The 22,439-nt window shown below is 39.2% G+C and overlaps 1 protein-coding gene and 1 long non-coding RNA gene across 7 annotated transcripts in view; one reads left to right on the forward strand and one right to left on the reverse strand.

Annotated features, from left to right (window-relative positions):
- Window positions 1-2,702: 2,702 nt before the first annotated feature.
- Window positions 2,703-20,032, forward strand: LOC139747633 (uncharacterized). Its single transcript, XR_011712426.1, has 4 exons — window positions 2,703-2,843; window positions 3,725-3,846; window positions 4,216-4,267; window positions 15,497-20,032. It is a non-coding gene; the product is annotated as an uncharacterized lncRNA (long non-coding RNA).
- LOC139747631 (uncharacterized) overlaps window positions 19,342-22,439 on the reverse strand; it is a 117,177-nt gene continuing 114,079 nt past the window's right edge. For all 6 annotated transcript variants that reach the window (XM_071660126.1, XM_071660128.1, XM_071660130.1 and 3 more), the window contains one exon: window positions 19,342-22,155. In XM_071660126.1, coding sequence (XP_071516227.1) covers window positions 22,102-22,155 — 54 coding nt within the window. In that variant the 3' untranslated portion in view covers window positions 19,342-22,101. The remainder of the gene's footprint in view (window positions 22,156-22,439) is intronic.

The following is a 22,439-nucleotide window of genomic DNA, read 5'->3' on the forward strand; positions in this document are numbered from 1 at the left end:
AATGGATAATATCTTATACAATAAGTTAATTTTTGTATCATTTTCATATGGTGAATTAAACATATAAAGTTGCTACACTTTATGCAGGCTATACAAGACTTTGATTTAAAATGAAGAATTTGATACTGACCAGGGTTTCAAGAGAAGTTCACGTCACATGCACTGAGTTTGCCTCTACATACACATGACCGACTGGCAGATGATGAATATTATCCAAGTACAAATGAATTGGTACATGAACACTTCATTGTGTCATGTGATAAAACACACACACACACACACACACACACACACACACACACACACACACACATATATATATATATATATATATATATATATATATATATATATATATATATATATATATATATATATATATATATATATATATATATATATATGTATATATATATAAATGATATAAACATAAACTAACAGCAAAAAACCCATATAAGATCATTTTAGTGAAGATCATGGAAAGCAGCCAGACCCGGCCTGCCGTCGCCCGGAAAAGCACAGGTTTGTAATTGCAGGGGTAAGGTTAGGTTAGGCAGGATTTAGCTTAATCTAAATTTTTTTTGCATCATCATATTTTGTGTTCAATTGGTAAATAGGATTGCTAAGCATAATATCAAATTTCTAAAGGAAACATTTAAATCTTACGTAACACAGATATTACATAAAATATTTGGCTAAAATCAGTCTTTATTGGGATATGAATATAAAATGTTCCTTCAAGAAGTAATAGAAAGTAGAAATGATTCAGACTGAGAAGGAAATGATAGTTAATGTTGGCTTTTGTAGGCTGAGATCTCCCTAGGCTGGGTTTGGGTGGATCATATTTTGTTCAATTGGATATTCATAGAATATTTTCATATTATAAATTGAATATTTTAAGTTGCTACACTTTATGCAGGGTATCCAAAAGTTCGTTTTAAAGTGAAGACTTTACTATTGACCTTTGTTTCAACAGAAGTTCAAGTCAGATTCACTGAATTTGCGTCTACATACACATGACCGACTGGAAGATGATGAATATTATCCAAGTACAAATCAATTGGTACATGAACACTCCATTGTGTCATGTGATAACACACACACACACACACACACACACACACACACACACACACACACACACACACTGTCTGTTTGTCTGTCTGTCTGTCTCACACACACACACACACACACACACACACACAAACACACACACACACACACACACACACACACACACACACACACACACACACACACACACTGTCTGTTTGTCTGTCTGTCTGTCTCTCTCTCTCTCTCTCTCTCTCTCTCTCTCTCTCTCTCTCTCTCTCTCTCTGGATTTTCCAGTTGACTCTCATCACTGCTTTGTATCTTTATTATATACAATATGTCAAAGTGAACTAATGAAAGAGGAAAAATAAGTGTCATTTATGGAAAGGGAACATTCATCGAGGAATAAATACTTACCTGAATCAGTGGATGTAAAAGGAGCTACCATGATTGGAATGAAATGTTGCACAAACTACCCATACGAACTACATGAATCCAGATGGATCATGAGATCAGCTAATCAGGCAACTCTAGCCAACGCTTTTAGGTCATAAATGCTTACAGCTTCCCCCTTTACCCAGCAGGCAAATATATCTCTGTGATGGGGCAATGGGGGCGTGTATCTTGTACTCACAGTATGTTTCGAGCAGATAAGGGAAGGCCATTGCCGTACTCAGTTGTTGATCACAGTGATATGACAAGCTCTACAGATTGCGTGCAGACCTCCTAAATGATGATGTGATTAGCTAGGCCTATGACCCTCCACATCATGAAGGAATTGCTCTTTAACGAGAACAAACAAAGCCAAATGTAAATACTTAATCAAAGGTTGTAACGAAGTGTGTGATAAGGATTTCATGATAACTGCTTATATGGACAATACTTGTACTATAGAAACCGAGACAGATATGCGAAAGATAAAGCAACACTTTGTAAATGCATTTATTAATAACAAGAACCACCCAAAGAAATTGTGTTAAATATCAGAAGACCATGGTGATTCATCTGAATATGAAATGATTTCGATACTAAGACATTAATGTTTATGTAACTAAATTATAATTCTTCTCTACTGATAATGGTAAATGTGTTTTTAAGATCTTTGATGTTAGATTTATTGTTATAATGCTGTCAATGATTTTGACTGCATTATAAGAACCACATTAGAAATAATTATTTGCATATAGTTTATGTGCTATCCTCGGTGAAAGAGTTAAATATGTACATTGTCTTTGCATTTTAAGGATATAAACTCAAACTCAAGGTATTTAAATTTCATATAAATGTGGTGCAATTATACCGGTATTTGGGCATGAGCTAATCAATTTATCATTACTCTATGCATACCTCGAACTTCTACTGTTATCTAGAGTTTACCTAATCTTTGTTTCAAATATATTCTTTGTCATTTCTTATCATACTAATAATATCTCGCAGAAAGACTTGTATAGTAAAAAAATCTACGGGGAAAAGATCAACTGAGAATCTGTTTTAAATAAAAAAAGAATCATTCTAAGTTGCAGTTTATAGTATGTATGTACAATTATATCATTTATGTCCGTCAGATGTTTCTTATTATATCTATGATTACTAGAGAAAATTTAGACTATTTTACAGAAGGTCATTTGAGCTTGTGGTACCTGCAGCCATTGCGGTCGACATGTTTAAAAGGAAGAAGGTGGAAGAGAACTTTAAAAAACACATGACTAGTGTTTACCTTTTTTTTTTAGAGTAAATTTTATCGTGCTTGAAGACTCTGCAGCCAAGGAATTAAAAGATTCGTTTGTAAGGTAAATTCTGTTTTGTTAGAAGATCATATTGGTGGTACTTGTTCATAAGTTTACATTTTAAGTTCAGGATGATTTTCAGGCCGTAGTTTTAATATTCTTTTTATAAGAATACAGACTGTGTGATTAATGAAATGACTTTATTGTATCACAGTCGACGAAAGTCACATCTTTAAATTGCTTAGGAGCGTGTTTTCTCCAAGCAGAGATCACTGTAAAGAAAGTTGGGTTCATTAGGGTGCTGCCGTTCGTATGTTGAACCAAGAGTTAAGTTAATATTCCACTTAAGTTAGACTTTCAGAGCTTAATTTTGAATAACCAACCTGTCATATGACCTTCACCCCTTTACCTAGACCTGTCATTGCCACATGGGTTATTCGTGTGTTGTTGTTGTTAAGTAATCAGTCCCATAGGGTGTGTGATCCTTTGACCCAATTTTTACTTGACTTCTTTCCAAAAGCTAAGAATATTTTCTAAACAAGAGACTAGAAATATGCCATTTTTTGGGAGAAAATGGGGCATCATGTGTTGTATTTTGCCATTGCTGTAGGTAGGGTGTCAGTTCACCCACAAGCTGACATACTGAACCCTGTGGGAATATGATTTACGGTTTTAGCTAATTCAGCAGCACTATTCCCCTGTTTTTGTTATAATGGGTAGACCTGTGGTATATAGATTTCTTTTTATTACCATCTTTGTATTAGGAATAAAAGTGGATTGATATGAAGTTAGATATGTATTGATTGTATTTAGGGACTATATTTTCTCCTAAACTTGCTTATACATGAATTAAAAACATTGAGTATCAAAGTACATAGATTATTGAATTGTAAAAAGATTAGTGAGTGATTTTATTTAATACTTTTTTTTTTCATTTTTGACAGATGGAACCAATGAACTTAGGCAGTCCTGTTGGGACTCCAGCAGCTCCTTCACACACCACACCTGTTAGTACAACTGCCAGCACTCATCTTCCGTTTTAATGGAAGCTTTCCCTGCAACTTTTGTAAGCACCATTGTCAAGTATTACTGTTAATCTTGAGGAAGAGAAATTTTAGAAAAGTTTTGTTTAGAATATAGTGAGTAAAGAAGAAGGGGTAGAGGCAGCAAATAATTCCTTTGTTTACTTGCATTTACTTTAACTATCCTCCCCTACACATAAACATAGCATCCGACCCTTCAGTCCAACGTACCTTATGATTCAGCTAACAATTCAGCATTGACTGCACACAACATCTGACATAATTTCTATTTTGTTTCACCATGTTTTAGCAGTGTGTCACTATGCCACCTTACTCATACCTCATGTAATGCCCCATCCCATTATAATTAAACATGTTTCTAGAATAATGACCTTTTTCTCTTGTACCACCAGGACCAATGCCGAAAATAAGAAAACAGCCTCCCTTCTACTTTCCTGAGTTAAGGTAAAAAGCATGATTGCATGTAGAATTTAACAAATCAAAAAAGATATGAAGTAACTAACCTGTTCCATGTTAAGCTTTTGAGGAAACGCCTATAAGAGGGTTTCATGTATTGCTTCTCCATTACTGCTGTGTGGAACAGATAGCCCGTTGACAAAGAGTACAATATTTCCACTGACTTAGGGATACGAGGTAGGTACCCATCATCACAGCCCTTCTCATATAAACTCTGGATGGAGATTTATCACAAATTTTGGTAAGACACAGGAAGATGAAGTAAGTACTTGCAATGGGTTAAGCTTTTCATTCAAAATTGAAATTTACTTAAATGGGCTTTAGCTACATTCCAAATGTACTCATACCACCACCAGATTTACTGAGAAAAATCATTATACATAAATACATAAATAAAGCATGAATCATCAAGTTAAAACAAGTATGCTAATAATCTAATAAAGCTCAAACTTACAGTAATATTATTCAACTGACAGTTCATAAAATTGAGGCCTTAACTGGAAAATGAAGGGTGTTAGAGAAAAAAGATATAATTTGAATTTGGAGGAAATGAAAAGCCCATCTTTTAAAAAGGGTCAGGTCATAGCTGTTACGAAAGACAGGAAGAGGTAAAGAGTTCCAAAGTATTTTTTTAGTGTTGAGAAACAAACATGCGGTACATCATGACAGCCGTACAGTAATCATGTAATGCAATGCCAAATCTAACAAGAGAAACAGTGTAATTACTACCCTGCAACTGAAAAGTTAATGAACATTTGACAACTGAGCACCATCTATCAACAGCACTGTTTTATTACTTTTGTACTTAGCTTCTTACTGACATATAGTTGCAGCTTCAGTGCACTGTCTCTGGTTCACCCTATTGTAGCTCTAAATATTACTCATAAGTATCAATCTCCTTATACAGACATTGGCCTGAGGAACTAAAAGATATTTCCAATACATTCTAATATCTCAAATACAGCAACTTTCAAAACCTAGAAACTGTGATGGGTACTGATCTTCAGTGAAACCCCAAGCACTTCAACTTCTATGTAATAACCAATCACACACTTTAAATGTATTATATAAAAGCTAATCAATGAAAAACCTAATTCCATCATGAGAGTCACGTTTTCTGAGATGTTAGTATGTATCCTGTCCCTAAACCAAGAGTTCTGAACTTATGAAACCATCAGAAATATACATTATCTGAAAAAAGTTTATAATTCAAGTAAAACAATAAAAACAGCTCCAAAGCATCTATGGAACTCTTCACATTTCTTGACTTCCAAAAATCTAACACCAATTAAAAACAGAGTCAGCCATCATTTTAAAGAACATATTGTCAAATATCTTATTTGTTTATTATACTTTGTCACTGTCTCCCGCATTAGCGAGGTAGCGGAAGGAAACAGACGAAAGAATGGCCCAACCCACCCATATACACATGTATATACATACATGTCCACACACGCACATATATACACATGTATATAATTCATACTGTGTGCCCTTATTCATTCCTGTCACCACCCCGCCACACATGAAATAACAACCCCATACCCCCGCATGTGCGCGAGGTAGCGCTGGGAAAACACAGCAAAGGCCACATTCGTTCACACTCAGTCTTTATCTGTCATGTATAATGCACTGAAACCACAGCTCCCTTCCCACATCCAGGCCCCACAGAACTTTCCAGGGTTTACCCCAGATGCTTCACACGCACTGGTTCAATCCATTGACAGCACGTCGACCCAGGTATACCACATCATTCCAATTCATTTTTTTCCTTGCATGCCTTTCACCCTCCTGCTTGTTCAGGCCCCGTTCACTCAAAAATCTTTTTCACTCCATCTTTCCACCTCCAATTTGGTCTCCCACATGTTTATCAAATGGCGTCCTAGCTTCGTCTCTTCGGTGTATATCAACTGACTTATATTTCTCTCTTGTGTCTCCCCTGATGATGTAATTATTACACGAGTGCACTTGGGAACTTATCATGTTTCATTTTCCCCATTGACTCATAGAGGAGAAAGAATACTTCCCACGCATTCCTCACGTGTCATAAAAGGCGACTAAAGGGGACGGGAGCGGGGGGCTGGAAACCCTCCCCTCCTTGTATTTTAACTTTCTAAAAGGGGAAACAGAAGAAGGAGTCACGCAGGGAGTGCTCATCCTCCTCGAAGGCTCAGATTGGGGTGTCTAAATGTGTGTGGATGTAACCAAGATGAGAAAAAGGAGAGATAGGTAGTAAGTTTGAGGAAAGGAACCTGGATGTTTTGGCTCTGAGTAAAATGAAGCTCAAGGGTAAAGGGGAAGAGTGGTTTGGAATGTCTTGGGAGTAAAGTCAGGGGTTAGTGAGAGGACAAGAGCAAGGGAAGGAGTATCACCACTCCTGAAACAGGAGTGGTGGGAGTATGTGATAGAGTGTAAGAAAGTAAACTCTAGATTGATATGGGTAAAACTGAAAGTTGATGGAGAGAGATGGGTGATTATTGGTGCATATGCACCTGGGCATGGGAAGAAAGATCATGAGAGGCAAGTGTTTTGGGAGCAGTTGAGTGAATGTGTTAGTAGTTTTGATGCACAAGACCGGGTTATAGTGATGGGTGATTTGAACGCAAAGGTGAGTAATGTGGCAGTTGAGGGAATAATTGGTGTACATGGAGTGTTCAGTGTTGTAAATGGAAATGGTGAAGAGCTTGTAGATTTATGTGCAGAAAAAGGATTGATGATTGGGAATACGTGGTTTAAAAAGCGAGATATACATAAGTATACGTATGTAAGTAGGAGAGATGGCCAGAGAGCGTTATTGGATTACGTGTTAATTGATAGGCATGTGAAAGAGAGACTTTTGGATGTTAATGTGCTGAGAGGTGCAACTGGAGGTATGTCTGATCATTATCTTGTGGAGGTGAAGGGGAAGATTTGTATAGGTTTTCTGAAAAAAAGAGAGAATGGTGGGGTGAAGAGAGTGGTGAGAGTAAGTGAGCTTGGGAAGGAGACTTGTGTGAGGAAGTACCAGGAGAGACTGAGTACAGAATGGAAAAAGGTGAGAATAAAGGAGGTAAGGGGAGTGGGGGAGAAATGGGATATACTTAGGGAAGCAGTGATGGCTTGCGCAAAAGATGCTTGTGGCATGAGAAGCGTGGGAGGTGGGCAGATTAGAAAGGGTAGTGAGTGGTGGGATGAAGAAGTAAGATTATTAGTGAAAGAGAAGAGAGAGGCATTTGGATGACTTTTGCAGGAAAATGATGGAAATGAGTGGGAGACGTATAAAAGAAAGAGGCAGGAGGTCAAGAGAAAGGTGCAAGAGGTGAAAAAGAGGGCAAATGAGAGTTGGGGTGAGAGAGTATCATTAAATTTTAGGGAGAATAAAAAGATGTTTTGGAGGGAGGTAAATAAAGTGCGTAAGACAAGGGAACAAATGGGAACTTCAGTGAAGGGACCTAATGGGGAGATGATAACAAGTAGTGGTGACGTGAGAAGGAGATGGAGTGAGTATTTTGAAGGTTTGTTGAATGTGTTTGATGATAGAGTGGCAGATATAGGGTGTTTTGGTCGAGGTGGTGTGCAAAGTGAGAGGGTTAGGGAGAAGAATTTGGTAAACAGAGAAGAGTTAGTAAAAGCTTTGCAGAAGATGAAAGCCAGCAAGGCGGCGGGTTTGGATGGTATTGCAGTGGAATTTATCCAAAAAGGGGATGACTGTATTGTTGACTGGTTGGTAAGGTTATTTAATGTATGTATGACTCATGGTGAGGTGCCTGAGGATTGGCAGAATGCTTGCTTAGTGCCATTGTACAAAGGCAAAGGGGATAAGGGTGAGTGCTCAAATTACAGAGGTATAAGTCTGTTGAGTATTCCTGGTAAATTGTATGGGAGGGTATTGATTGAGAGGGTGAAGGCATGTACAGAGCATCAGATTGGGGAAGAGCAGTGTGGTTTCAGAAGTGGTAGAGGATGTGTGGATTAGGTGTTTGCTTTGAAGAATGTATGCTAGAAATACTTAGAAAAGCAAATGGATTTGTATGTGGCATTTATGGATCTGGAGAAGGCATATGATAGAGCTGCTCTGTGGAAGGTATTGAAAATATATTGTGTGGGGGGCAGGTTGTTAAAAGCAGTGAAAAGGTTTTATCGAGGATGTAAGGCATGTGTATGTGTAGGAAGAGAGGAAAATGATTGGTTCTCAGTGAATGAAGGTTTGTGGCAGGGGTGTGATATGTCTCCATGGTTGTTTGATTTGTTTATGGATGGGGTTGTTAGGGAGGTGAATGCAAGAGTTTTGGAAAGAGGGGCAAGTATGCAGTCTGTTGTGGATGAGAGAGCATGAGAAGTGAGTCAGTTGTTGTTCGCTGATGATACAGCGCTGGTGGCCGATTCGGGGGAGAAACTGCAGAAGCTGGTGACTGAGTTTGGTAAAGTGTGTGAAAGAAGAAAGCTGAGAGTAAATGTGAATAAGAGTAAGGTTATTAGGTGCAGTAGGGTTGAGGGACAAGTCAATTGGGAGGTAAGTTTGAATGGAGAAAAACTGGAGGAAGTAAAGTGTTTTAGATATCTGGGAGTGGATTTGGCAGCGGATGGAACCATGGAAGCGGAAGTGAATCATAGGGTGGGGGAGAGGGCGAAAGTTCTGGGAGCGTTAAAGAATGTGTGGAAGTCGAGAATGGGAGGTAAGTTTGAATGGAGGAAATGAAGTGTTTTAGATATCTCGGAGTGGAATAGGCAGCGGATGGAACCATGGAAGTGAATCATAGGGTGGGGGAGGGGGCAAAAATCCTGGGAGCCTTGAAGAATGTTTGGAAGTCGAGAACATTATCTCAGAAAGCAAAAATGGGTATGTTTGAAGGAATAGTGGTTCCAACAATGTTGTATGGTTGCGAGTCGTGGGCTATGGGTAGAGTTGTGTGCAGGAGAGTGGAGGTGCTGGAAATGAAATATTTGAAGACAATATGTGTTGTGAGGTGGTTTGATCAAGTAAATAATGTAAGGGTAAGAGAGATGTGTGGAAATAAAAAGAGCGTGGTTGAGAGAGCAGAAGAGGGTGTTTTGAAATGGTTTGGTCATATGGAGAGAATGAGTGAGGAAAGATTGACCAAGAGGATATATGTGTCGGAGGTGGAGGGAACGAGGAGAAGTGGGAGACCAAATTGGAAGTAGAAAAATGGAGTGAAAAAGATTTTGAGTGATCGGGGCCTGAACATGCAGGAGGGTGAAAGGCGGGCAAGGAATAGAGTGAATTGGATCGATGTGGCATACCGGGGTCGACATGCTGTCAGTGGATTGAATCAGGGCATGTGAAGCGTCTCGGCTAAACCATGGAAAGTTGTGTGGGGCCTGGGTGTGGAAAGGGAGCTGTGGTTTTGGGCATTATTACATGACAGCTAGAGACTGTGAACGAATGGGGCCTTTGTTGTCTTTTCTTAGCGCTACCTCGTACACATGAGGGGGGAGGGGGATGTTATTCCATGTGTGGCGAGGTGGCGATGGGAATGAATAAAGGCAGACAGTATGAATTATGTACATGTGTATATATGTATATGTCTGTGTGTGTATGTATATGTGTACATTGAGATGTATAGGTATGTATATTGTGCGTGTGTGGACATGTATGTATATACATGTGTATGTGGGCGGGTTGGGCCATTCTTTTGTCTGTTTCCTTGCGCTACCTCGCTAACACGGGAGACAGCGACAAAGCAATATAAATAAATAAATAAATATTTTTTTTTTTTTTTTTTTTTGCCGCTGTCTCCCGCGTTTGCGAGGTAGCGCAAGGAAACAGACGAAAGGAATGGCCCAACCCTCCCCCATACACATGTATATACATGCACATCCACACATGCAAATATACATACCTACACAGCTTTCCATGGTGTACCCCAGACGCTTCACATGCCCTGATTCAATCCACTGGCAGCACGTCAACCCCGGTATACCACATTGATCCAATTCACTCTATTCCTTGCCCTCCTTTCACCTTCCTGCATGTTCAGGCCCCGATCACACAAAATCTTTTTCACTCCATCTTTCCACCTAAAATTTGGTCTCCCACTTCTCCTCGTTCCCTCCACCTCCGACACATATATCCTCTTGGTCAATCTTTCCTCACTCATTCTCTCCATGTGCCCAAACCATTTCAAAACACCCTCTTCTGCTCTCTCAACCACGCTCTTTTTATTTCCACCCATCTCTCTTACCCTTACGTTACTTACTCGATCAAACCACCTCACACCACACATTGTCCTCAAACATCTCATTTCCAGCACATCCACCCTCCTGTGCACAACTCTATCCATGTTCTCTCTGTCCATGGACATTAATAGCACCTAGTTGAAGGAATCATTGTGTTCTTGCAGCTGGAGTCAAGTAACAACAGTATATGTACAAAGATTCCTTGGCAACTGTTAGGTTTATGTTCCTGGAATACCACATGGTTGATAAAACCTGTTAGGAATGGAGGCTCATGGGAAAGAGTTTGAGGTGGGGGTGACTGTTGAGATGTGTCCCTTGATTCCTGTGATGAACACTCTAAAACTAAATATCAGGATGTTGTACCTTATAAAGATGTTTACCCTAAAGAAATGATGTACAAAACTATACAGAAAAGTGATAAAGAAATAACATGGTACTGTATGATGGCAGTAAATAAGCATGATTTCCAGTTGTACATGCAAGGTGAATGAGCAAGTTTATCCATTTCATTATATTAATATATACTGGTGTACAAGTTTTTAGTATGTGAGAAAGTGTTCATCTTAGTGGCTGGAATATGATTTTAAACAAGTATACTAGTTTCATCCAAAATTTTCGCCCCCTCCCCCACCCTATGATCCACTTCTGCTTCCATGGTTCCATCCGCTGCCAGATCCACTCCCAGATATCTAAAACACTTCACTTTCTCCAGTTTTTCTCCATTCAAACTCACCTCCCAATTGACTTGACCCTCAACCCTACTGTACCTAATAACCTTGCTCTTATTCACATTTACTCTTAACTTTCTTCTTCCACACACTTTACCAAACTCAGTCACCAGCTTCTGCAGTTTCTCACATGAATCAGCTACCAGCGCTGTATCATCAGCGAACAACAACTGACTCACTTCCCAAGCTCTCTCATCCCCAACAGACTTCATACTTGCCCCTCTTTCCAAAACTCTTGCATTTACCTCTCTAACAACCCCATCCATAAACAAATTAAACAACCATGGAGATATCACACACCCCTGCCGCAAACCTACATTCACTGAGAACCAATCACTTTCTTCTCTTCCTACACGTACACATGCCTTACATCCTCGATAAAAACTTTTCACTGTGTGTGTGTGTGTGTGTGTGTGTGTGTGTGTGGAAGTCGAGACCATTATCTCGGAAAGCAAAAATGGGTAAGTTTGAAGGAATAGTGGTTCCAACAATGTTGTATGGTTGCGAGGCGTGGGCTATGGATAGAGTTGTGCGCAGGAGGGTGGATGTGCTGGAAATGAGATGTTTGAGGACAATGTGTGGTGTGAGGTGGCTTGATCGAGTAAGTAATGTAAGGGTAAGAGAGATGTGTGGAAATAAAAAGAGCCTGGTTGAGAGAGCAGAAGAGGGTGTTTTGAAATGGTTTGGGCACATGGAGAGAATGAGTGAGGAAAGATTGACCAAGAGGATATATGTGTCGGAGGTGGAGGGAACGAGGAGAAGTGGGAGACCAAATTGGAGGTGGAAAGATGAAGTGAAAAACGATTTTGAGTGATCGGGGCCTGAACATGCAGGAGGGTGAAAGGAGGGCAAGGAATAGAGTGAATTGGATCGATGTGGTATACCGGGGTTGATGTGCTGTCAGTGGATTGAATCAAGGCATGTGAAGCGTCTGGGGTAAACCATGGAAAGCTGTGTGGGGCCTGGATGTGGAAGGGGAGCTGTGGTTTCGGGCATTATTGCGTGACAGCTGGAGACTGAGTGTGAACGAATGAGGCCTTTGTTGTCTTTTCCTAGCGCTACCCCGCACACATGAGGGGGGAGGGGGATGGTATTTCATGTGTGGCGAGGTGGCGATGGGAATGAATAAAGGCAGACAGTGTTAATTGTGTGCATGGGTATATATGTATGAGTATGTGTGTGTATATATATTTGTACATTGAGATGTATAGGTATGTATATTTGCGTGTGTGGACGTGTGTGTATATACATGTGTATGGGGGTGGGTTGGGCCATTTTTTTCGTATGTTTCCTTGTGCTACCTCGCAAACGTGGGAGACAGCGACGAAGCAAAATAAATAAATAAATAAATATATATATATATATATATATATATATATATATATATATATATATATATATATATATATATATATATATATATTTTCATACTATTCGCCATTTTCCGCAATAGTGAGGTAGCGTTAAGAACAGAGGACTGGGCCTTTGAGGGAATATCCTCACATGGCCTTCTTCTCTGTTCCTTCTTTTGGAAAATTTAAAAATAAAAATGAGAGGGGAGGATTTCCAGCCCCCCGCTCCCTTCCCTTTTAGTCGCCTTCTACGACATGCAGGGAATACGTGGGAAGTATTCTTTCTCCCCTATCCCCAGGGATATTTATATATTTTTTATTTATTTATATTGCTTTGTTGCTGTCTCCAGCGTTAGCGAGGTAGCTCAAGGAAACAGACGAAAGAAATGGCCCAACCCACCCCCATACACATGTATATACATACACGTCCACACACGCAAATATACATACCTGTACATCTCAGTCTACACATATGTATACACATGCAGACATATACATGTATGCACATGTACATAATTCATACTGTCTGCCTTTATTTATTCCCATCGCCACCTCGCCACACATGGAATAACATCCCCCTCCCCCCTCGTGTGTGAAGTAGCGCTAAGAAAAGACAACAAAGGCCCCATTCGTTCACACTCAGTCTCTATCTGTCATGTAATAATGCACCAAAACCACAGCTTCCTTTCCACATTCAGACCCTACAGAACTTTCCATGGTTTACCCCAGACACTTCACATGCCCTGGTTCAATCCATTGACAGCACATCGACCTCGGTATACCACATCGTTCCAATTCACTCTATTCCTTGCACGCCTTTCACCCTCCTGCATGTTCAGGCCCCAATCACTCAAAATCTTTTTCACTTCATCTTTCCACCTCCAATTTGGTCTCCCACTTCTCATTCCCTCCACCTCTGACACATATATCCTCTTGGTCAATCTTTCCTCACTCATTCTCTCCATGTGACCAAACCATTTCAAAACACCCTCTTCTGTTCTCTCAACCATACTCTTTTTATTTCCACACATCTCTCTTACCCTTACATTAATTACTCGATCAAACCACCTTACACCACATATTTTCCTCAGACATCTCATTTCCAGCATATCCACCCTCCTGCGCACAACTCTATCCATAGCCCATGCCTCACAACCATACAACATTGTTGGAACCACTATTCCTTCAAACATACCCATTTTTGCTTTCCGAGATAATGTTCTCGACTTCCAAACATTCCTCAAGGCTCCCAGAATTTTCGCCCTCTCCCCCACCCTATGATTCACTTCCACTTCCATGGTTCCAACCGCTTCCAGATCCACTCCCAGATATCTAAAACACTTTACTTCCTCCAGTTTTTCTCCATTCAAACTTACCTCCCAATTAACTTGACCCTCAACTCTACCTAATAACCTTGCTCTTATTCACATTTACTCTTAACTTTCTTCTTTCACACACTTTACGAAACTCAGTCACCAGCTTCTGCAGTTTCTCACATGAATCAGCCACCAGCGCTGTATCATCAGCGAACAACAACTGTCTCACTTCCCAAGCTCTCTCATCCCCAACAGACTTCATACTTGCCCCTCTTTCCAAAACTCTTGCATTCACCTCCCGAACAACCCCATCCATAAACAAATTAAACAACCATGGAGACATCACACACCCCTGCCGCAAACCTACATGTAATTCGTCATATCTATGGTAATATGCAGTCTTGCACGGAATTCTCAGAATTTTTTTACTACTGCTATTATTACTATTACTAATGATAATGATACCATTTATCATTGTTGTATTAATTGTTATTACTATCATTATTATTCAATAGCAGTAGTAGAAGTAGTAACAGTAGCAGTAGTTGTAGTGGTCGTAGTAGTGGTAGTGCCAATATTAGTAATAGTATTGCTATTATGAGTTTCATTATTTAAAGTCACACACACACACACACACACACACACACACACACACACACACACACACACACACACACACACACACACACACACACAAACCGCACACACACACATACACACACACACACACACACACACACACACACACACACACACACACACACACACACACACACACACACACAACACACACATATTCACTGTTGCTCAAAAACGATAATCCTGGAGTTTACCTAAGATGTTGTATGACCAGTTATCTAGTTCTTTCCTGTATATTTGCTTTTATATCTGATCATTGCAATATTATTCCTTTTTAAGCTTCTGTTCTATCGTTTTGTGCATAACAAGCCATTATATAATTGAATATATTAGTTACCGAAGGATTTTGAAAACAGTTCCTGAGACACCGAATAAAAAGCTCCTTCAGCTTGATCACTGAATTTTTATACAGACGGTGAACTGAGAACAAATAAGCTTCTTACGCTACGGTTAGGTAGTGGGCAAGCTATGGTCCATTTACTTTGACAAATCAGTTTTTGTATTTTCAACGGTGACATCACTGGTCCAATTTGTGTGAATCAAGGGCGGGTGGGGCCGCAATCCCTGGCAACTCCTGGTCTTTTCACTGTCCAGCCTTGAATATTTGTGTCAGCCTCAAGCTTGCCAGTTTTTACCCAGCTTTGCCTACTCTTAGAGGGTAGGTGAGGGTGGGAGGAAGGGGGGGAGGGGGTGGAGGGGAGGAGTAGTATAAATGTTCAAGGACAGGTGACCGGGAGCTGGTGGGTCAACCTGCACTGGCAGCCACTAATGATAACCCCGTTTCATGGCCCCACATTCCTGCAGGAAGCATAAGTCCAGAATTGGTATAACTACATTAAAAACTTTCGTTCACTAATCAGTCAAAGTATACATCATTTATGCATATTATACCTGTATGTATACAGGCTCTGTAACCCCAGTAAACTTAAAAGTAGCGAATACAAGGTCAAATAAGGAGTTCTCCCATCCCACATGTAAAGCGAATCACTCTATCTATTGAGACAGGTGGAGGAGGGGCTCTGAGTGCCGCCTGCTCGGAGGTGAAGGTCGGCCGCCGCGTGTTGCAAGACGACGAGAGACAACTGGCCTTCTTACCCCGGTGGTGGACATAGCCTGGGCGGCGGTGGCGGCGGCCACGGGCAGAAAGTAGGGCACCTCCTCTGGGGACCATGCTGTCGTGGTGTGCCGATGTACCTTGAACCTTCGCTCTGGGTACCCCTGCTGTACCATGGGCCTCATCCTGTGGTTCCTCTGATGCACTGTGGATCAGCTCTCGAGGTACTTCTTGAGTACTTTGGGTCTGCTCCCATGGTACCTCTGGTGTACCTTGGACCTCTTCCCATTCCAGTTCACTCTATTCCGTGCATGGCTTTCACTCTCTTGCATGTTCATGCCCCGGTCACTCAAAATCTTTTCCAATCCATCCTTCCATCTCCAATTTGGTCTCCACGTTCAACTTGTTCTCTCCACTTCTGGCACATAAATCTTCTTTGTCAATCTTTCCTCGCTCATTCTCTCCATATATCCAAACCCTTTAGGCTCTCTCAACCAGTCTTTTTACTACCACACCTCTTATTTACCCTTTCATTTCTTACTCGATCAAACCACCTCACATCATATACTGTTGTCAAACATCTCATTTCCAACACATCCACCTACTTCCGCACAGCCTTATCTATAGCCCATGCCTCACATCTGTATGATATTGTTTGGACTACTATACCTTCAAACATAACCATTTTTGCCCTCTCAGATAACGTTTTTTATTTCCACACATTCTTCATCGCTCCCAGAACCTTTGCACCCTTAACCAACCTCTAATTCGTTTCCACTTCCATGGCTTCATTTGCTGCCATGTCCACTCCCAGGTATGTAAGACAAAACTTCCTCCAAGTTTTCTCCCATCAAACTCACACCCCAACCAACATGTCCTTCAACCTTCCTATATCTGATAGCCTTGATTTTATTCACATGTACTCTCAACTTCCTCTATTCACACACTCTTCCAAACTCGGTAACCAACTTCTGCAGTTTATCACTCAAATCTGCCACCAGTGCTGTATCATCAGCAAACAACAATTGACTCTCTTCCCAGGCCTTCTCATCCACAACAGACTGGATACTCTCCACTCTCTCCAAGATTCTCGCACTCACCTCGCTTACCACCTCATTTATATACAAATTGAACAAACTTAGTGACATTATACACCCCAGCTGCAGACCGGCCTTCATTTGGAACCATTCACTCTCCTCGCTTCCTATTTTTATACATGCCTTACACCTTTGATAAAAAAAATCTCATTGCTTTTAGCAGCTTTCCTCCCACACTGTGGGAGGAAAGCTGTGTCTTTATCAGCCCTATGATATTCTTTTTCCAAATCCATATGTGCCACATACAAATCCATCTGTTGTAAGTATTTCTCACACACATTCTTTAAAGCAAACACCTGATTCACACATCCTTTACCACTTTGAAACCTCACTGCTCCTTCCCAACCTGATACTCTGTACATATGCACCAATAATCACCCATCTGTCTCCATCAACCTTCAATTTTACCCATATTAATTTAGAATTTACTTTCTTACACTCTATCACATACTCGCACAACTCCTGTTTCAGGAGTAGTGCTACTCCTTCCCTTGCTCTTGTCCTCTCACTAACCCCTGACTTTACTCCCAAGACATTCCCAAACCACTCTTCCCCTTTACCCTTGAGCTTCGTTTCACTCAGGGCCAAAACATCCAGGTTCCTTTCCTCAAACATTCTACATATCTCTCCTTTTTTCTCATCTTGGTTACATCCACCCACATTTAGACACCCCAATCTGAGCCTTCAAGGAGGATGAGCACTCCCCGCGTGACTCCTTCTTCTGTTTCCCATTTTAGAAAGTTAAAATACTGTCTGCCTTTATTCATTCCCATCGCCACCCCACCACACATGAAGTAACCACCCCCTCCCCCCAAATGTGCGTGAGGTAGAGCTAGGAAAAGACAACAAAGGCCGCATTCGTTCACATTCAGTCTCTAGCTGTCATGTAATAATGCACCAAAACCACAGCTCCCTTTCCACATCCAGGCCCCACAGACCTTTCCATGGTTTACCCTAGACGCTTCACATGCCCTGGTTCAATCCATTGACAGCATGTTGACCCCGGTATACCACATCGTTCCAGTTCACTCTATTCCTTGCACGCCTTTCACCCTCCTGCATGTTTAGGCCCCAATCACTCAAAATCTTTTTCACTCCATCTTTCCACCTCCAGTTTGGTCTCCTACTTCTCGTTCCCTCCACCTCTGACATATATCCTCTTGGTCAATCTTTCCTCACTCATTCTCTCCATGTGACCAAACCATTTCAAAACACCCTCTTCTGCTCTCTCAACCACACATCTCTCTTACCCTATTATTACTTACTTGATCAAACCACCTCACACCACATATTGTCTTCAGACATCTCATTTCCGACACATCCACCCTCCTCTGCACAACTCTATCCATAGCTCACGCCTCGCAACCATAACATTGTTGGAACCACTATTCCTTCAAACATAGCCATTTTTGCTTTCCGAGATAATGTTCTCGACTTCCACACATTCTTTAACGCTCCCAGAACTTTCGCTCTCTCCCCCACTCTGTGATTCACTTCCGCTTCCATGGTTCCATCCGCTGCCAAATCCACTCCCAGATATCTAAAACACTTCACTTCCTCTAGTTTTTCTCCATTCAAACTTACCTCCCAGTTGACTTGTTCCTCAACCCTACTGTACCTAATAACCTTGCTCTTATTCACATTTACTCTTGGCTTTCTCCTTTGACACACTTCACCAAACTCAGTCACCAGCTTCTTAAGTTTCTTACACGAATCAGCCACCAGCACTCTATCATCAGCAAACAACAACTGACTCACTTCCTAAGCTCTCTCATCCACAACAGACTGCATACTTGCCCCTCATTCCAAAACTCTTGCATTCACCTCTCTAACAACCCCATCCATAAACAAATTAAACAACCATGGAGACATCACCCACCTCTGCCGCAAACCTACATTCACTGAGAACCAATCACTTTCCTCTCTTCCTACACGTACACATGCCATACAGCCTCGAAAAAAACTTTTCACTGCTTCTAACAACTTGCCTCCCACACCATATATTCTTAATACCTTCCACAGAGCATCTCTATCAACTCTATCATATGCCATCTCCAGATCCATAAATGCTACATACAAATCCATTTGCTTTTCTAAGTATTTCTCACATACATTCTTGAAAGCAAACACCTGATCCACACATCCTCTACCACTTCTGAAACCACACTGCTCTTCCCCAATCTATTTCTAGTACCATTATCTTAAACAGACTCAGTAAATTATGCATGACAGCTAGAATTAGGATGTGTGCGAGGCCTTTGTTCATGATTGTACCTCATTAAGGCAGATATTGGGTATATAAAAGACTACTATATTTTTCATGATTATTCACTACTATCTAGGTGGAAAGCAAGTAATAGTTGTGGTAGTAAGTTTGACATTAAAGGCACGGGAAATAAGTCTAGTTTGTCCTATGCAGTATTTCAAAAATTTTCATCTTTGACTGCCATAGAACCATGATCTGCAAGAAAATAATTTCAAGTAGTTCTATTGAATTGATTTTTTCTCACTAGATACTTAAATTTCCATCTTTCTATACTCATGATAATGGCCCACCTGTTTACCATGAGCATGGCCTGTATTGCTTGATCCACTAATGGTGTAGACAAAGAAAAACTATGTATTCCACTGTTGAACTACCTATTTGCGCAAATGCTAACTTCATGTAGAAAAAAGAAATATGGGGTTATCAAAAAAAATATCATTGGTAATTTATTTGTTTAGACATTAATTTGACTAAGGAAGTCCCTAGTGACAAAAATATTCACTTGAAAAAAAATAAAGGTATTATTTTACACTGGGTTTATATAAAAAAAAATGACTCGTGGGTAATCCACTTTTGTAAACTAAATCCACAGACTACACGAACACACTTAAGATAACGTAAAATGCATTTACAGAAATGTAGGCATGACTCCTGCTGTGAGACAAATCGCTCTGTCATCATGGCTTAAGTTTACTCGGCTAATCTTAAAGACATGAATGAGAAAACCTCTGATCAGTGAAACCTTTTTTTCTGGATATTTTGCCTTCATCATTTATCAAAAGTTATTCTTAACGTACTACTACAAAGTAAATCCATTCAAACCATGGACAACTGGGCGATTAAAACTATAATTTTACTTATGTACACTATGTCTAGTTTTCAAATTCTAATTATCACAGTTTGTTCATTTTGGGGAAGCACATATCAGCAAACAATAAACCTAAGTTTAATAAGACTCTGTTTTAAAGTGTGAGCACTGTACATTAATTTGATTACATTGATACCAGTGAAATATGCAACACATGACAATGAAGGAACTGGAAATAGAGTAAAAAATAATTAACTGGCCAGAGAACTTAAAAGACATATTCAAGTAGAATAAAGTTTATTGGATATCTATTTGATTGTGGGTGTGTCTATATCCTATCATATTCCACATCATCCAGTCATTAAGGATTGTGGAATAATCACTGCTCTGATCAGTAACTGATTAGCTGGTAACATATACAGCTGAGCGCTGAATGCCTAATCAGCAACAGGTTACTGTCATTTTATTCATGATAATTTTGTTTTAGTTAAAGTGATTCTTTAATGATAAGTCTGTCAGTAAGAGCAAATTCTGTAAAGAATAATATCAATTTCTGAGCAAAATAGTGAAAACACTAAATGCATACTTTTTTATAACTATTTACATTAGTCTTTTCTGGTGACACATTATTGTGACTACTACATTTGGCATTAAATGATTGCCCCTTGGTGCTGCATGAAAAATGGAGCATTGTCTTGAATCATTCATAGTTTATAAATGTGGCCTGCTATTTCTTGAAGCTAGTATATAAAACTAGAATTAATAAATATGAAATATATGATTAAAAGTTATAGAAAAATATACATTGCATTCATACATATACAGGTAGATTTGCATGCCTTTGATTTTAACTATAAAGTAAAATCTTCATTCAATCATGTTTTAAATATCTAGGCTTTGATTAACTTTGGATGCTGAAATAGGTGTGTAGAAAAGCATTACAACAACAGGTGAGGTTAACTTCACTACAAAGAATCTTAAGAGCCACTTTTCCATATGGTCATGTTACAAAAAGAAGACAGATCAAAAGATCAAATAAGGAATCTTTAACATACCTTATTACAGGACTTTTCGTGAGTGAACAGGAAGGTTTCTTTACTAAGAACTAAATTTAATAATATCAGTGTGATACACAGATATTCTTATGAGTGATTATCACACTTGTCATAAAAACCTAGTTGCAGGTTTTTGTTTTTGGTGCAAATATAATCCTTTTGATTTTAAAGATTCTTTGAACTGAAACTTTTCATAAGACATGAGACGGTTTAGATTTCAAAATACCAGAATTATTTTTTCGGGGATGTCAGCATATATCAGATAAAATATGGATGAAATACAGGATAGAGTAAGGTGAACAAGTGAAAGAATGAGTTTGAATAGCATCTGGTAATAAACTGATGCTTATTGATATTACTTCTTATTGTCAGAAGTTTATTAGTTATACTCAAGTATAGTATTTTCAGATGGTGCAGCATGAATAGAAGGCGATGATACCTTAGAAAAATATTGTATTGATTAGATGAATGATGCTTTTATGATTAAGAATGTCTTCAGCTATATGTATATAAGGCTAACTGTAGTACGTACTGTACCTACACAACCATGCATGAACCATTTGAATAATGAAAAATAAATATTGAAAGAAAAAGATGTAACAACGCATTATAAACTGAACAAAAATATAATAAAATCTTTTTCAAATTGGAGCCCTAGTTCATTTTAGATTTTGTGCTTATTGTTAACACAGAGGGGATAGATTACTGTTTTAGTTGCAGAAATCATCTCGTGAAAGAGCAAGATAAACATCAAATATCACACTTTGATATTAAATGCCCCACATCTGCTTACAGCCTTCTTCTAAGAATGATAAACAACTGTTTAGTGATATACTGTATCAAAGAAACCTTAGAATTAAATTCTAGATACATATCATTTGTATGCACAAGAGATGAAGATGAATATTCTTATGTCTTCTAAAGTAACAAATAAGACTCTTACAAAAATACATAATAATAAATATGCACAACTATTGGCTTAATCTTCTTTGTACATGAATGATTGTCTTATTCCGCAAGTGTTACATACATGAATATGATGACAATAGTAACACTATAATCAAAAGTTATTATAGTATTACATGTGATGGTATATACATTTATGTATACTTCTTAAAATAGTCTTCATAATGCATTATAAATCAATAGAATACTAACATTTTTATGATGTATTGCACTTTTGGTTACTGAAAGGCACATCTTGAAACTGTATATCAAATTCTGTGCTCATTTTCTTCAAATGATAATATATAAAGTGCAATATGTATGAGAAAGATAACACAGTAATATACTGAATAAATGGTAAAAATGAATTAAATGTTTTGCTTTACTAAAGGGAATCCAGGTTGCCTGATGTGAGCTTAGATGCATACAAGTTGATAACCTGAAAGAAAACAGAAAAGACAATTAGAGTCATATTTTGAACATTTAGGCAAAAACCTGATAAGACTCATTCCATGTTCAAACATTTGAAGTGTATACAACACAATGAAAAGTGTGTATGACACAGTGGAAAAGTATTCATTGCCTGACTTACACATTTGCAAAGCCATTACAAAGAAACAGAAAGGAATAAAAATACTCATATATCATGACGTTGCTTTCAACCAGTCTTGTTGGTAAGTCATTCTTAACACCAATCCAACTAAAGGAAAAATAAACTGGTCT

Source organism: Panulirus ornatus, chromosome 69, assembly GCF_036320965.1.
Source record: "Panulirus ornatus isolate Po-2019 chromosome 69, ASM3632096v1, whole genome shotgun sequence".
NCBI lineage: Eukaryota > Metazoa > Arthropoda > Malacostraca > Decapoda > Palinuridae > Panulirus > Panulirus ornatus.